The sequence below is a fragment of the Sarcophilus harrisii genome, chromosome 2, assembly GCF_902635505.1.
Source record: "Sarcophilus harrisii chromosome 2, mSarHar1.11, whole genome shotgun sequence".
NCBI classification, from domain to species: domain Eukaryota; kingdom Metazoa; phylum Chordata; class Mammalia; order Dasyuromorphia; family Dasyuridae; genus Sarcophilus; species Sarcophilus harrisii.
This window is the reverse complement of record NC_045427.1, coordinates 478,363,213-478,378,687: the sequence shown is the minus strand read 5'-3', so window position 1 is coordinate 478,378,687 and position 15,475 is coordinate 478,363,213. Positions and strand designations below refer to the sequence as shown.

The window sequence follows — 15,475 nt, the reverse complement described above, 5'->3', positions numbered from 1 at the left end:
AATAATTGAAATAACAAGAGGGTACTAGATTTTTTTAAAATGTTCTTATAATATTTTATATTTCCAAATACATGCAAAGATAGTTTTCAACACTGACCTTTGCAAAACCTTGTATTCCTTATTTTTTCTCCCTCTTCCTCCTATCCGTATTAAGTCTCCATAGTTCTCTCTGGATGTGGACATTTTTTCCGATCCCAAGTCTGTTGCAACTGCCTTGAATCACTGCATCGTTGAGAAGAATCAAGTGCCTCATAATTGATCATCACATAATATTATTGGTACTTCTATACAATGTTCTTTTGGTTCTGCTTATTTTACTCAGCATCAATATAAGTATTTCCAGCCTTTTTTGAAATCCTGATGATTGTTTCTTTTTTTTTTTTTTTTTTTTCTGTGAGATAATTTTATTTTATTTTATTTTTTTTTATTTAATAGCCTTTAATTTACAGGATATATACATGGGTAACTTTACAGCATTAACAATTGCCAAACCTCTTGTTCCAATTTTTCACCTCTTACCCCCCCCACCCCCTCCCCTAAATTGGCAGGATGACCAGTAGATGTTAAATATATTAAAATATAACTTAGATACACAATAAGTATACATGACCAAAACATTATTTTGCTGTACAAAAAGAATCAGACTCTGAATTATTGTACAATTAGCTTGTGAAGGAAATCAAAGATGCAGGTGTGCATAAATATAGGGACTGGGAATTCAATGTAATGGTTTTTAGTCATCTCCCAGAGTTCTTTTTCTGGGTATAGCTAGTTCAGTTCATTACTGCTCCATTAGAAATGATTTGGTTGATCTCGTTGCTGAGGATGGCCTGATCTATCAGGACTGGTCATCATCCAGTATTGTTGTTGAAGTATATAATGATCTCCTGGTCCTGCTCATTTCACTTAGCATCAGTTCGTGTAAGTCTCTCCAGGCCTTTCTGAAATCCTGATGATTGTTTCTTATAGAACAGTAATAGAACAAATATATTCCATTACCATAAACCAATACTATAACTTATGCAGCCATTCCCAAACTTACGGACATCAATTCAGTTTCCAGTTCCTTGCCATAACAAAAACGATTGCTATGAAAATTTTTATCCGGGTCCTTTTCCCTCTTTTATGATCACTTTGGGGTATAATAGAGACATTTCTGGTTCCAAAAGTTATGTACAGCTTTATAGTTTCAAATTGTTCTACACAACGGTTGCATCATTTTACTACAATGCATTTGTGTCCCAGTTTTTCCATGTCCCTTGCAACATTTATCATCTTTTCTTTTCAGCCATTCTGAGAGTTGTCTTAATTTGCATTTCTATAATTAGTAGTAATTTAGAGCATTTTTTACGACTAGAAATAGTTTTAATTTCTTAATCTGAAACAAAATTGTTCATATCCTTTAACCATGTCAATTGGAGAATGGTTTGTATTCTTAACAAATTTGCTTCAATTCTTTATGTATTTTAAAAATGAGGCCTTTATCAGAAACACTGGCTATTAAAATTTTTTCCCAGCATTTTGCTTCTAGAAGGCACTTGAATTAATAGACTGGGAAAGGCTCCTTGTAGAAAGTGAAATTTGAGCTGTAATTTAAGAAAATCTGAGAATCTGATAGGAGGAAATGAGGAAGGAAAACAGTCCAGGCATAGGAGATAAATGACCAGAATGTCTTGATAGAGATAGCAAAGAAGCAGTGTCACTGGATCAAAGGGGAATGGGAAGTAATATGGGGTAAGAAGACTATTAGACAATTCAAAATGTCAGCCTGAATATCAGAGATTAGGGATGTATAAATATTTGAAAATCACCAGCATAGAGATGAGAATTGAATCCATAAAAGGTTTTGGACAGTATCAAAAGTGATAGGTCAATATCAAAGTATCAAAGGTGATAGGTCATCACATTAAATTAAAAAGGTTTTGCACAAACAAAAGCAATGTAGACAAAATCAGAAGAAAAGCTGGAAACTGGGGGGAGGGGAAAATTACAGAAAGTTTCTCTATTAAAGGTCTTATTTTTCAAATATTTAGGGAACTGAGTCAAACTTATGCAAATGGGAACAAAAACTATCAATTATATGAAAAAAAAACATGCTAAATCACTAATAATTAGGAAAGCACAAATTAAAACCCCTGAGATACCCATTAGATTAACTAAGATGGTAGAGAAGGGAAATAATAAGTACTGGAGAAAATGTGGGAAAATAGGACATAAATGCACTATTGAAGCTGATCCAACCATTCCAGAGGAAAATTTGAAACTATGCCCAAGGCATTGTAAAATTGCACACCCTTTGATCTAGTAATATCCCTATTATGTTTATATTCCAAGGAGATGAAAGAAAAAGGATCCATACATACAAAAATATTTATAGCAATTCTTTTTGTTGTGGGAAAGAACTAAAAATTGAGGGAGTGCCCATCAATTGGGGAGTGACTGAACAAGTTATGGCATATAATTGGAATGGAATATTATTGTGCTGCAAGAAATAATAAAAGGAATAGTTTCAGAAAAACTTGGGAAGACTTCTGATGTAAAATGGAATAGAAATAGGAGAATGTTGTACATAATAAGCAATATTGTAATAACCAACTGTGAAAGACTATCTACTTTGATCAAAACAGTGATCTATGACAATTCTAAAGGACTTAGGATGAAAAATATTATCCACTTCCAGATGAAGAACCTATGGTTTTTGAGTGCATTTGGAAGCTTTTTTTTTTTTGTCTTTATTTTCTTGGTTCTCTCCCACACACATACAACATGGCTAATGTGGAAATGTTTTGCATGACTTGACATGTATAATGATTATATATCATGCCTTTCAGAGGGTGAAGGAGGGAAGGATTGAAAGGAAAAAAATTGGGATTGAAATTATGTAAACCAGTTTGTTTTTTTTTTTTTTTTTGAGAGATAATTGGTAATTTTGGGAAAAAAATTTGGTTGAATGAGAATAGTTAAGACTGTAGGGAGTTAAGAAGAGAATGAAAAGAAAAGTAGTTGTTGTGGATGGTCTTTTCACGGCCATTAAAATGTAGGAGAGGTATGAGACAATAGCAGAAAAAAAATAGCAAATGATCAGAACAAGAAAGGGCTTTTGTTTTGAGAATGGGGAAAATTTGGATATGTTTGTAGGTAGTAGCAAGGCAGCCAATAAAGAGAGATTAAAGATTAATGGAAGGATTGAGAAGACAGGGGTAATCTGCTGGACCAAAAAGGATGGAATGGGATGATTTACCCATGCAGAGGTTTGCCTTGGTATAGAGAAAAACTACCTTATCATGTGTAAAGAGATGAAGAATGACAGTGGCAGAAGGCATTTGAATACTGCGAATGATTTGCCATTTTTGCCAGTGGAAATTGCCATTTCCATTTCCAGCTCATTTTACAAATGAAGAAGCAAGCCAGTAGGATTAAGTGGCTTGCCCAAAGTCACACAGTGTCTGAAGTTGGATGTGAATAGATGGAATCCTCCTAACTCCAGGCCTTGTACTTAATCCCCTATATCACCTAGCTGCCCAGAGGCATGTGGGTGATGGAAGATAAAGAAGAGCTTTCAGCAAATAGTCTTATTTTTTTCTGTAAAATATAAGGCAATGGAGAGACTTAGATGAACTGATGCTAAATGAAATGAGCAGAACCAGGAGATCATTATACACGGCAACAAGAAGACTATAGGTTCATCAGTTGTGATGAATGTGGCTCTCTTCAACAATGAGATGATTCAAATCAGTTCCAATTGTTCTGTGATGACTATGGGAACTGAATGTGGACCATAACATAGCATTTTCATTCTCTGTTGTTTGCTTGCATTTTATTTTGCTTCTTATTTTATTTTTCTGGTTTGATTTGATATTTCTTGTGTGGCAAGATAATTGTGTAAATATGTATGCATATATTGGATTTAATATATTTCTACCATGTTTGAAATATATTGAGCTACTTGCCATCTAGGTGAGGGCGTGGGGGAAGGGGGAAAATTGGAATACAGGGTTTTGCAAGGGCTAATGATGAAGAATTAATCATACATATGTTTTGTTACTTTTTTTTTTTTTTTTGCTGAGACAATTGGGGTTAAATGACTTGCCCAGAGTCACACAGCTAGGAAGTGTTAAGTGTCTTAGGGTGAATTTGAACTCAGGTCCATTTGAACTTCAGGGCTGGTACGGTATCCACTCCGCCCCCTAGTAGCCCTCTCATGCATATGTTTTGAAAAATAAAAATATTTAATTAAAAAAACAACATAAGACAAGATTCTCAGCTTTGAAAGTAGTGAGGAGAAAATCATGGGAGTTGTGGAAAGGGTCACTGTGGAAAGTGGAATTGTGAATTAGGGTGATGCAGAAGATTGTCTAGCAGCAGTGAGGGCCTGGTTCAAGTTATGTAACATAAATATATACAGGCCCTGGTCAAGAAGGTGGAGTGATTTTTCTTCCACTTTGTTCAGCAGTTGATATATATAGGAATAAAGGCAGTGGCTGATGGGAGTTTTCCAAGCTGGAAGCTTAGCAGGGTATGAATAATAAGGAGAAAAGGGACTCAAAAGAAGAAGACAATACAGTTGAACTAGTTCACTCAGGGCAAAGATGAGGAAAGTAGAGCAGACTGCCCTCCTGAGCTGATACCTAAACATAGCTAGAAAATGAGAGACTCTTGTTAGTTTTCAGGTAGAACTCTTAGTTGCTCTGGCATGACTTTGTTTTAGAATAGACCTCTCAGTATATATAATTAATTTTGCACTGAAAACCACTCTGGGCAGCTTTTTAAATTAGTGTAAGAGTGGGAGATTAGTGATAATTAAATGAGGGTTTATCAGAGGGAAGCTGACAGCAATATGTAATTCCAGTTTTCATGGGATTACCAATGGGGCAGTATTGGGGTTTTCAGTCCCTGTTCGAGCGCCAAAATGTTGGTGGGTTTTCTCTGGAAAGCAGCCTTAGTCTCAGTTGCAATCAATAATTAATCCAAAATCTCAGCCAGCTGCTAAAAATGCAAACGTTTATTTCTCCTTACAAATTAGCCCGGTTAGTTGAGGCCTAACTCTGCCTGGCTCCAAGGGATCTTGCAGTTTTGCCTTTGGCTTCTGCCTCTGCTTTCTTCAGTCTCCAGCCAGCTCCGACTAGTGGCTTCTCAATCTCCAGTCTGTCCCACCCGAAGAAGTCACCTCAAGCTTCAAAAGCTCTCTATATTTATGTGATCTCCCAAAGGTTAACTCTGCCTTCTGGAGGGAGAGGGATTCTGGGTTATCTCCCAGAGTGCTCTCTGGTCCTAAGGGAGGTGTGAATTCACCTCTCATACTAGCCCTGAACTCTCTGTGAACTCCATTGAGTACTTAGATACTTGAGCTCTCTAAAGGGGTGAACACAAGCATTGTTCAATCAGTTCCACTTAGTATCTTGTTTCAAGTTCTGGCCCAAAATAACTCTTAAGATTAAATTAACTCCAATGTCTTTTAACACTTTGTAAAGAAATGTCTTAACACTTTAGTAAAGATTCCAACAGGGCAGTAAAATTTTGTCCTTAATAACCTTCAGAGAACTTGATTGTGTAATGATCAGGGAAGATAAAATAGCATTTGGGAGTAATTACTCATTCTGGAATTGGGAAATAATTGTTTTTGTGCAAAATGATTAGCACTTTGATTAATTTTGAGGATCAGTTTTGGGTGAAGAGTTGAAATATTTAATTGTAATTTCTGTAGGTACTTTGAGGAAGAGACTGCTAAGTTGAGAAAGTCGTTTTTAATTAGTCTGTCATAGACAGGATAGCAGTTTTGGTTGTTCTTGAATCATTTCAGTCATATCTAACTCTTTGTAACCCCATTCAGAGTTTTCTTGGCAAAGATACTGGGGTGGTTTGCCATTTCCTTTTTCAAAATATTTTACAAATGAGGAATTGAGGCAAACAGAGTTAAGTGACTTGCCCAGGATCACACAGCTAGTATGTATTGAAGACAGTATTTGAACTCATGAAGATGAGTCTTCCTGATTCCAAGGCCAGTGTGCCACCTAGCTACACTTATTAAGAGTCATATATTATCAATTCTAAAAATATTTAATGACAACCTATACTTCAGTGGCTCTATAATACCTCCAAGATCAAAAATAAGCTCCTTTGTTTGGTTTTGAAAAATTTGTGCTTTTATTTAAATTAATCCTTATGTTCAATGCCATCCCAATTAAATTACCAAAAAATTATTTTGCTGAATTAAAAAAAATAACAATTCATTTGGAAGAACAAAAAGTCAAAAAAATGAAAAGAACTATTGGAAAAATGTCCAGGAAGGAGGTTTAGCAATATTGGTTTATTCTTAAAGAAATGCAAATTTAAAAAAACAACCTTGAGACATCATTTTACATCTATTGGATTAGTTAAAACAAAAAAAGGGGAAAATGACAAATTGTTAGAGGGGATGTGGGAAAATTGGCATTGTAATTGGTAGAAAAGTGGGTTAATTCAATCTTTTTCGAGAGCACTTTCAAATTATGCCCTGTACCCTTTGTTCCCCCCAATTTATTTTATTTTAAAAGACAGAATAAGAAAAATAAAAAAAGGAATACAAAACAAAATGAAATAAAAGGGAACACTGTCATGTGCTCGGCAGAACATCAGGGAGGATTCAAAATATATAACAGATTACCAGTTCATGAAAGTATATTAATAAAAGAAATTATATTTCTAAGTGTCCATCTTTTCTTTACTTCCTTGTAAATTTTTCTTCTCTGCTGCACAGCTTTTTTACTTTATTCTTTCTCCCCTCTTTCATCCCCTTCTCAATCTCAAGCAGGCTATAGTTAAGAAAGGATATATTTATGTGTATATATGTGAATATATACATACACCTACATCTTTCCTATCTTTGCTAACTCTGCTTTAATTCTGCTCTTTAATTTGCCCTGCTATTACTTAACCTCCACCCACAAATCCCTCCCTTGTCTTCTTCCCTTACACTTTGCTTCTTTGTCCCATCTCTCCCTTCTTCTTTTTAGATTTTGGAGGATGCTATACCCTTCATGGTGCCTATACCCTTTGACTCTGGAATACCACTGTTGGGGCCATTTCCCAAGATGATCAGGGCAAAAAGAAAGAACCCATATGTTCTCAAGTATTTATAGCATTTTTCATTGTGGTAGGCAAATAACTAGATTTTGCAGGGATGTCTATCAATTATGGAATGGCTAATCAAGTTGTGATATATGATTATGTTGATATGATTCACTACTATGCTATGAGAAATAATGAGCTCAATGATTTTAGAAAAACATGGAAAGAGTTGTATGAAAACAATGAAGAACAAAACAAAAGTATATCCAAGAGAACATTATATATAGTAAGAACAACTTTGAGTGACCAAGTAATTCTAGTTATAAATACCCAAATTAACTACAAAATACCATTGAATGCTATCTGCATCCACAGAAACAACTGATAAATACAAATATGTATAGTATGGTTTCACACGTGTCTCATGGTGGCCATGAGGGGGAAGGAGAGATTAAAAAAAGATATAAGTTTATTTTATATTTAAAAGGAAAATAATAGAACACAATAGATTTGCAGGGAAATCTTTTTTCTATTCTGCTTTGGAAATGCCAAGTCTTGGCTCAAACAGGTAGTGCCTGCCCTTTAAGGGATGACTTCCAATCAACCTTACATATCTTTATATGTACTAAATTTTGTATATAATTTATTTATTAAGATGTGAGTTCTTGGAGATAATGTTTTTGCCTTTCTTTGTATACCCAACTCTTAGCACAGTAGTCTGGCACATATTAAGCCCCTAACAAATGCTTGTTGATTGAATGACTGGTTAATATAGGGCTGATGGCCAGGGAGAGAACTGAATTAAAAGATTGGAGCTCATTGTAGATCAAGAGAACGATTTGGTTTTGGGAAGCCCAGACAAAGGTAGAAGGCCAATTGTCTATAATCAGACACAGAAATTTGAGTGCATGAAGACAGGTGATTCATTTATGGATACTGGCAAAATCAAGGGTATGATCATCTTTCTGTGACTGAAATAAGGTAAAGGAGTAGGTCACGGAAAATTAAATTGAGGACCTGGGAGTATCAACTAAAAGGGGTTATCTATCAATTTTTATGCTGAAGTCCCATAGTAGGAGAACAGTTGGGAAGGAAATAAAGATTGTGAAGGAAATAAAGATTGTGACCAGGTACTGGACTCATTGAGGAAAAGCTGAAAATAACAATGGCAAATAAGGAGTATTGTGTTTGGGGTGCAGGGAGGAGTGGGGGAGTGAGAAGGGGAAGAATGGGGAATGAATAAAATTACAGCCAGTACTGGATGGGAAGGCCAGGAAGCTGTGTCATCCAGAGGGAGCGAGGTCTCAAAGAGAGCCAGAAAATGGAAGGAATGGTAAAAGAAAAGGGATGGGAAGTTAGTTGAGATTTGATTGGGTGTGTGTATGTATGTAAGGAATCATCCTCTGGGGAATCGGGAAGAGGGGATTAGATGACAATCTACTAGGATTCAGAATCATGGGGACAGGGAGGAGATAAGTTATTAATCATTTAAGTGAAAAATTCGTATATTTTCATTGTCAATAATATTATGATCTCAATCTCTTCAGAGGACTGGACAATTCAAATGAGGAAATAAGAATTTGGAGCAGAAATAGTGGTGAATACTCTCCTTCTCCCAAGGCAGGACACCTAGCTGGTGAATGGCTCCCTCTCCCTCATCTCAGAACAGGAGGCTGGTGTGATGGAATGGCATTTCTTCCACATGCGGCTTGTGATTAAAAAGGAGATGCTCAGGATGCAATGGTAAGATGCCCACCTCTCCACATTCCACTCCCGCAAAAAGCGAAAGTCTAGGTGGGAGGTAGCAGGGGGAGAAGGTAACATACCCTCCTTTCTCCAGAAGCTGGAGACACATGGGGCACCCATCTCTTCTCTTCTCACTTCCACTGGAAGCTGGAGGTAGAGAAGGGGTGGCTGCAAAATAATGAGATCTGATTTTAGACATGGCAAAGCAGAAATTTATTTTGCTTGACTACCTATTTCTTACAAGGATTGGTTATGTTTTCCTTTGTTTTCTAGTTGAAGATTGGAAAAGGAAAATGAGAGAAAGAAGGGGAAGGTGTAAGCCAGTTTGAAAATGGGGCATGCCACGAACTTAGCCTCCCAGAGGCATGGAGAAAGTTTCAGGAAATCTTGAGCCAAAGGAAAATCATCTGGACTTGTCCATAACTTTTGAAGAAAGTAGAAAAGCACAAAGAAAACTACTTAGGTACGAAAAGGATGACACTAACCTAGGCTGCAAAGGTATCCCTAGATACTATTATCCCTTCATCAAGTGTATTACCAAATGACAGAAAAACTTCAGTTATTGTAGATTCTAATGAAGAAAATTTTTTTATTCTCCAAAACAACATCCACTTGGATTCTTGGGGCTAAAACATAGGTTCCCGCTCATTGATAATTGATTCAATTAAAGATTTTCATTTTCTAAAGTTGTCTTTATTTATTTATTTATTTTTTACTTATTTAATTCTTGTCTTTATTTTAAAAAACAAAATACAATTTCTCTGGAAAGGAAGATGACAATGTTCCAGACACCAACTACAATTCAAATTTTTCTTGAATAAAGAAACTAAGTCTCACTAGGATCTCAAGAAGGCAAATTATTCCAATAATCTTCAAGCATTCAGTTCTGTAAATATTTTAACTTTTCCTTAACCTCATTGCTTTTTCAAAGGCAGGCACAGGATTTTTTCTATAAATTCTAAAACTCAAAGCTTCCAAACTGAGATGAACGATTATTGGGTTTGGGCTGAGGCTTATAACCAATTCGGTCATTGATCATTTGTTCTCGGGTCTTGTGGTCACTGCTCAGGCCAATAGCTCCTTCCCCATCACTGGCTCCCACCACATCCACCTCTTCTCTTTGTTTTTTACGGGTCTGAAAATAGAAAAAGTTTAGAAATAATGCATGAATCAATTAGTGTACTGTTCAGAATACTCATGATAAAGAAAAAGGAAGCTAAAACAATACCTTTGCAGCTGACCCTACCTTGCAGTAAGATTCACATTGGAACAATATTACTTTTTTATTGTATTAACAAAAGCCTTAATTTTTTCAATATTTTGATAAAGTCTGGTAAATAAATTCCTTTTAAAAAAAACTTTGCACCCACTTACAAAATGACTACCTTGAATTTACAAACTCTGTTTCACCTTTTCTTTTTTTTTTTCACTTATCTTTTCAAAATGAGCAGACTAGTGAATGAGTATCTTAAATCTCTATCTTGATTATGAAAATTAATAAAACTGAAAATGATAATAGCTTCCTAAGAGGTAATGATGAAAAAATGTTAAATCTGAAATCTTTCATTAGATACTTAAATTACTATATGATGATGTTTATGTAATACTTTTAAAGTTTGTAAAGTATTTTACAAATATGATCTCATTTTGTATTCACAACTCTGGGAAATAAGTGTAATTATTATCCCCATTTTACAGATGAGGAAACAGATAGAGGTTAAGTGACTGGTCCAGGTCACAAAGCAAATCTCTGAAACCATATATGAACTTGAATCTTCTTGAATCCACTTCCAGTATTCTATCCACTATGATACCTAACTGCTTCTATATTTCATTATTCTGCTATTGTTTTCTCTGATCACTTAAAAATAGTAAATTCAAAATATTTTATCTGATCAAATACTTTCCATAAGACACAAGTTTAAAAAAAGTTTAAACCTCTCCAAGTTTTACTAGATCTCCAATCTATACCACTAATATAGTATAATTAAATTTCTGCTCAATGAGATTTATTCGGCAGCTTTGTGGCATAGTAGATAGAGTGATGGGACTGAGGGTCAGAAAGACTCAACTTTATAAGTTCAAATCCAGCCCCAGATATTTATTGGTGTGTGATCCTAAGCAAGTCACTTAATCCTATTTGCTCCAATTTCTTCATCTGTAAAATGAGCTCCAAACTAGTCCAGTATCTTCACCAAGAAAACTTCAAATCAGGTCATAGAGTCAGACATGACTAAATAACAACAAAAGGCTTTTTTGGAGGAGAAGGTTGGGGAGAAAGAACTAAAAAAGCAAGCTTCTGAAACCACTATGTAAAACAGACCAGAGACTGTCTTAATTGGCTTCCTGATGTGATCTACATATATCTGAAAGCAAATATATTTATTCTTTTACAGGACACACATACACACACACACGTTCCTATATACATTGCTTCAAGGCATGAAAGAAAAGAAAATTGCTAAATGAAATTTATTCATTGTTATTCATTGTTGCTACATGAATCTTTTTAGGCAGTATTCCTCTATCACTATCACCATCATTCCATGTACTTCCCAAAGTGACCTTTTGCTGTACAAACACCTAATTTAGTGACTAAAGTCTGACTATGGATACATCAGCCCTAAGAAATAGTCATCTGAAAAGCCTATGCATGACACAGTGCTGTGTTCTAAATCTTGAAATTTGGCAGTGCACCAACCTGATTGACTTCTATAGCAAACCCAGTATTTTAAGCTAGCTGAATTTTCTTGTAATGTCTACCTGTCCTGCTGACTGGGCAAATCTTCATATTAACTGTATTGGTGACACTAGTGACTCAACATTGGTTAGCTGATACAGCAGAGTCAAAGTTCAATATGCTGGCATTTCATAAGCCTCATTACAACCAAAGTTTCTGACTGTCCCCCCAAGACTTATTCTCCTTTTTAAAAATAATAGCTTTTTATTTTTCAAAATACATGAAAAGATAGTTTTAAACATTCACCCTTGCAAAACCATGTGTTCCAAATTTTTCTTCCTCCTCCCCTAAACAGCAAGCAACACAATACAAGTTAAATATGTGCAATTCTTCTGAACATATTTCCACATTTATCATGCTGCACAAGAAAAATCAGGTCAAAAGGGGAAAAATGAGAAAGCAAAACAAGCAAACAAAAAAGGGCAAAATACTATGCTGATTCATCTTCCATCTCCTTTGTCTGGATGCGGATGGCTCTTTCTATCACAAGTCTATTGAAATTGCCTTAAATTATTCCTTGTTGAAAAGACCAAGTCCATCACAGCTTATCATCACATAATTTTAATGTTGCTGTTACAATGCTCTCTTGGTTCTATTCCGTTCACTTAGCACCAGTTCATGTAAGTCTCTTCAGGCTTGTCTGAAATCAGCCTGCTGAGACTTAGTCTCAAGAAAACTTTGGAAATTGATTGGCGATAGGTAGGTGGGAGTGTTGGGTTCAACCAGTGATTTCATTGGTATGTGAAGCTCCCAATGAGAAAATCAACAGAGAAAACCAAAATTCTGGCTCCTTCAGGGAAACCTGAATTCTTGGCACGTAACCTGTAAAGCTCTATTTTCCCTAGCCCTAAATCCCTCATTCTCCTCTGGGCAAAATGCGTTTGGATTCACAATGCCTGTTAGTCCAGAAACTTTCCTTGAACCCCTGTGCCCAAAGTCTGTGGTTCACTCCTGGTTTTTCAATTTGACATTTGTGGTTCTCTTTTTGAACTCCCAAACTGTACTCTCTAGTCCTCATATAGACCCTTCACTTAAGATCTCTGGCTTTGCTCTGAATCCATGGAGTCTGTAACATTCCTTTATACCCAACACACATAGTCAGCAGTAGGCAAATCAGAGTGCATTCCCAACAAGGGCTCATGTTGCAAGCCTTCATACAAGTATGGAGTGAAGGATGATGACACACCAGAGGCCCAGATAATATTCCTCTTGAGTTAAAGTTAAAAGTTATGATGCTGAAAGCATTCTTCAGTTCTTTAGAGGAAAGGAAAGCCGGTTACAAAACATTTTAATAAGAGAAAAAATTCATACAATTTTTAGAGTAAATATTATATATGTAATTGATGATATAATTAAATTCAAGCTTTTTTTGTTCAGTCTTGGTTAGTTTTGTTATTTTCGGTTGTGTATGACTCTTTGTGACCCCGTCTGGGTTTTTTTTGGGAAAGACACTCAAATAATTTGCCATTTCTTTTTTGAGATGAGAAAACTGAGGCAAACAGAGTTAAATGACTTGTCCAGGGTCACAAAACTAGTGTCTGAGGTTGTATTTGAACTCGGGTCTTCCTGACTCCAGACTATCCACCATACCACTTAGCAGCCCATCAAACTTTTAAAATACATAATAAAAACTATTCATATTCACTACTACATGCAAAATGACCCAGTTTCAGATTCATGTGTGGTTTGCCCTTCTTGCTACATAATATAAAAATTTTTATTATTGTTTCAAATTTATACATGTATCCTGTATAAAAGTGATTATTTTGCTGTGAAGTGACTTTCAAATCAAGGTTCTTTCAAGTAATGATGTGAACACCTACCCTCTTTTTAGGATTCTTCTCCCAACTGAAATAGTCTCTTAGACAGAATATTTGGACTAAGATAACAAATCCCCCCTAAAAAAAAACCCTAGGGGCAGCTAAGTGGCACAGTAGATAGAGCACTGGCCCTGAAGTCAGGAGGACCTGAGTTCAAATTTGACCTCAGACACTTAACACTTCCTAGCTGTGTGACCCTGGACAAGTCACTTAACCCCAATTGTCTCAACAAAAAACAAACAAACAAACAAAAAAAACAACTCCCAAGATGTAGCAGCTTACCTCTAGATCCTTCCGGATACTCTCAAATTCCTCAATGTCATCTAGCTTCAGCTCCAGGCGAGTAGGTTTTCGACGGAGCATCCTGGTAATAGTTCAACACCTATAAGCCAAATCCACTGAGCTATCAAAATTTAGGGAAAAGGAAGAAGCTCCACCATATTCTGGTGGTGATAGATGTGTCTGCAAACAAACATAAAAGCCAAATAATGATACCATAGATGTACACACAACCATCTAAGCTTCAGTAACCAGTAGATATTAATGATTCTGATATAAAATCAAGAGAAGTCCTTTAATTCTCAGGGAAATGTACAAGTTTGACAAACAGCTTAAAAATAACTTTCCGTCATTCATAATTAATTGCCATTTATGGAATGGATAGTAACAATAAGTTTAATGTCCTTCAAAGGGGGTTTTATGGATTTGTGATCACCTTTAAAAGCATAATTAAGATTTCATTTCAAAATGATTGTAAAAGTGCTTGGCTTCCTAATCCTAATGAGAATTCTCTTTGACACATACACATAGGATGACTTGATGCAAATTGCTTTTCAAGTAACAAAAAAAAGAAATTAACAACTGTATAGATTTGTACTAAAATATCTTTAGAGGATCCCATTATCACAAATTAACAATCCTAGGGTCTTATTTTTTTAGCTTCATGATCTAAATTTTAATGTGCCTTTTTTTTTTTTTTTTTTTTTTTTTGGCTTTTCATATCCTTAAAAAGTTTTAATGATTTTTTTTATGATGTCATTTCTGAATTTTTCTTTCCTCTCCGAACAGATTCCTATTAGCAATATTAACTTCCCCAATTATCAGGATTGATTTAACAACTTTTCTGCATATTTTATAGCTCCTTCTTTTTTTGTAATAAAGAATGGTTATTGACCCTGGATAGACCGAAGTTCCTCAATAAGTATGTATGCCAGCATGTGATTTCCTACTGTGTTTTGGAATTCTGGGCATACTGAACACACTCTCCATACCCACTTTAATCCTGTGTTCAAAGTTCATGGCAAGGGATCTGAGAGATGGACCGAACGGCAGGGTCAGCACATCAACTGAATATAAATATACTGGTCTCAAAAGGGGTAAGCGACTTCTCAGTGGCTCCTCTTCCCCACCATTTCTACTTTTTTTTTTTTTTTTTTCTATCTCCGTAATGAGAAGGGGAGAAAAAGAGAAACGTCGGTACAGGAAATGATGGCGAAAGTGGGGGGAGGGGGAGGAGGGAGTGACCTAATCTCAAATCCCCGGCCCTAAATTTCTCCATCTGTAAAATGGGAGAGCTGACCCATTCCCCCCAAATCAGTGGGATTAGATGGGGGGAAGGTCAACGTTTCCATGGCAGCAGAGGGGCAGGCCATCAAATCGGAGCTGACTGGAAGGGAAGCTCGTCCGCCTGCCTCCGGCTCCTCCTCCCTCCCAGATCACGTTCCCTTCCCTTTCCGCCCTCCTCGGACTCCCCTCCCCGGTACTGGGTACTTGGCTCGAAGCAAGTCTTCCCGTCCTAACATCCCCCTCCCCTCGCTTGGCTTAGTTTGCTTTAGCCCAGTCCTGGGGTAAAACCGATTTCTCAGATCCTGACTCGCGCCAGCCCGCTCCACTCTGCTTTTCCCTCTACCTACCAACCTACAATAGTCTCGACCGCAAGGACTACGCTTCCCGGGATGCCTCGCAGTCCCTTCCTTATTCGTCGCCACCGATTACCCCTCCCAGAATGCTCTGAGCCTTATCCTACAAACCGGAAAAGATACTCCTCGGCAATGACTAGAGTCCCCTGCGCCTCCCCTGCGCCTCCCCTGGGCTGGCGGACTCCGTGTAGTTCCGGTTGTAC

The 15,475-nt window shown here is 36.5% G+C and overlaps 1 protein-coding gene across 9 annotated transcripts; it reads right to left on the bottom strand.

Annotated features, from left to right (window-relative positions):
- Nucleotides 1-9,476: 9,476 nt before the first annotated feature.
- CDC26 (cell division cycle 26) lies at nucleotides 9,477-15,473 on the bottom strand. 9 transcript variants are annotated; one of them, XM_003757310.2, is made up of 3 exons: nucleotides 15,384-15,473; nucleotides 13,636-13,735; nucleotides 9,477-9,928 (listed from the first exon to the last, which is right to left on the bottom strand). In XM_003757310.2, exons 2-3 carry the CDS (start codon nucleotides 13,714-13,716, stop codon nucleotides 9,752-9,754), a joined length of 258 nt encoding a protein of 85 aa, XP_003757358.1. In that variant the 5' UTR covers nucleotides 13,717-13,735; nucleotides 15,384-15,473; the 3' UTR covers nucleotides 9,477-9,751. The 9 variants fall into 9 exon arrangements, with proteins under 9 accessions (XP_003757358.1, XP_003757359.1, XP_012409370.1 ...); XM_003757311.4 differs by having other exon boundaries at nucleotides 13,636-13,815; nucleotides 15,384-15,472; XM_012553916.3 differs by having other exon boundaries at nucleotides 13,636-13,815; nucleotides 15,275-15,452.
- Nucleotides 15,474-15,475: the final 2 nt, after the last annotated feature.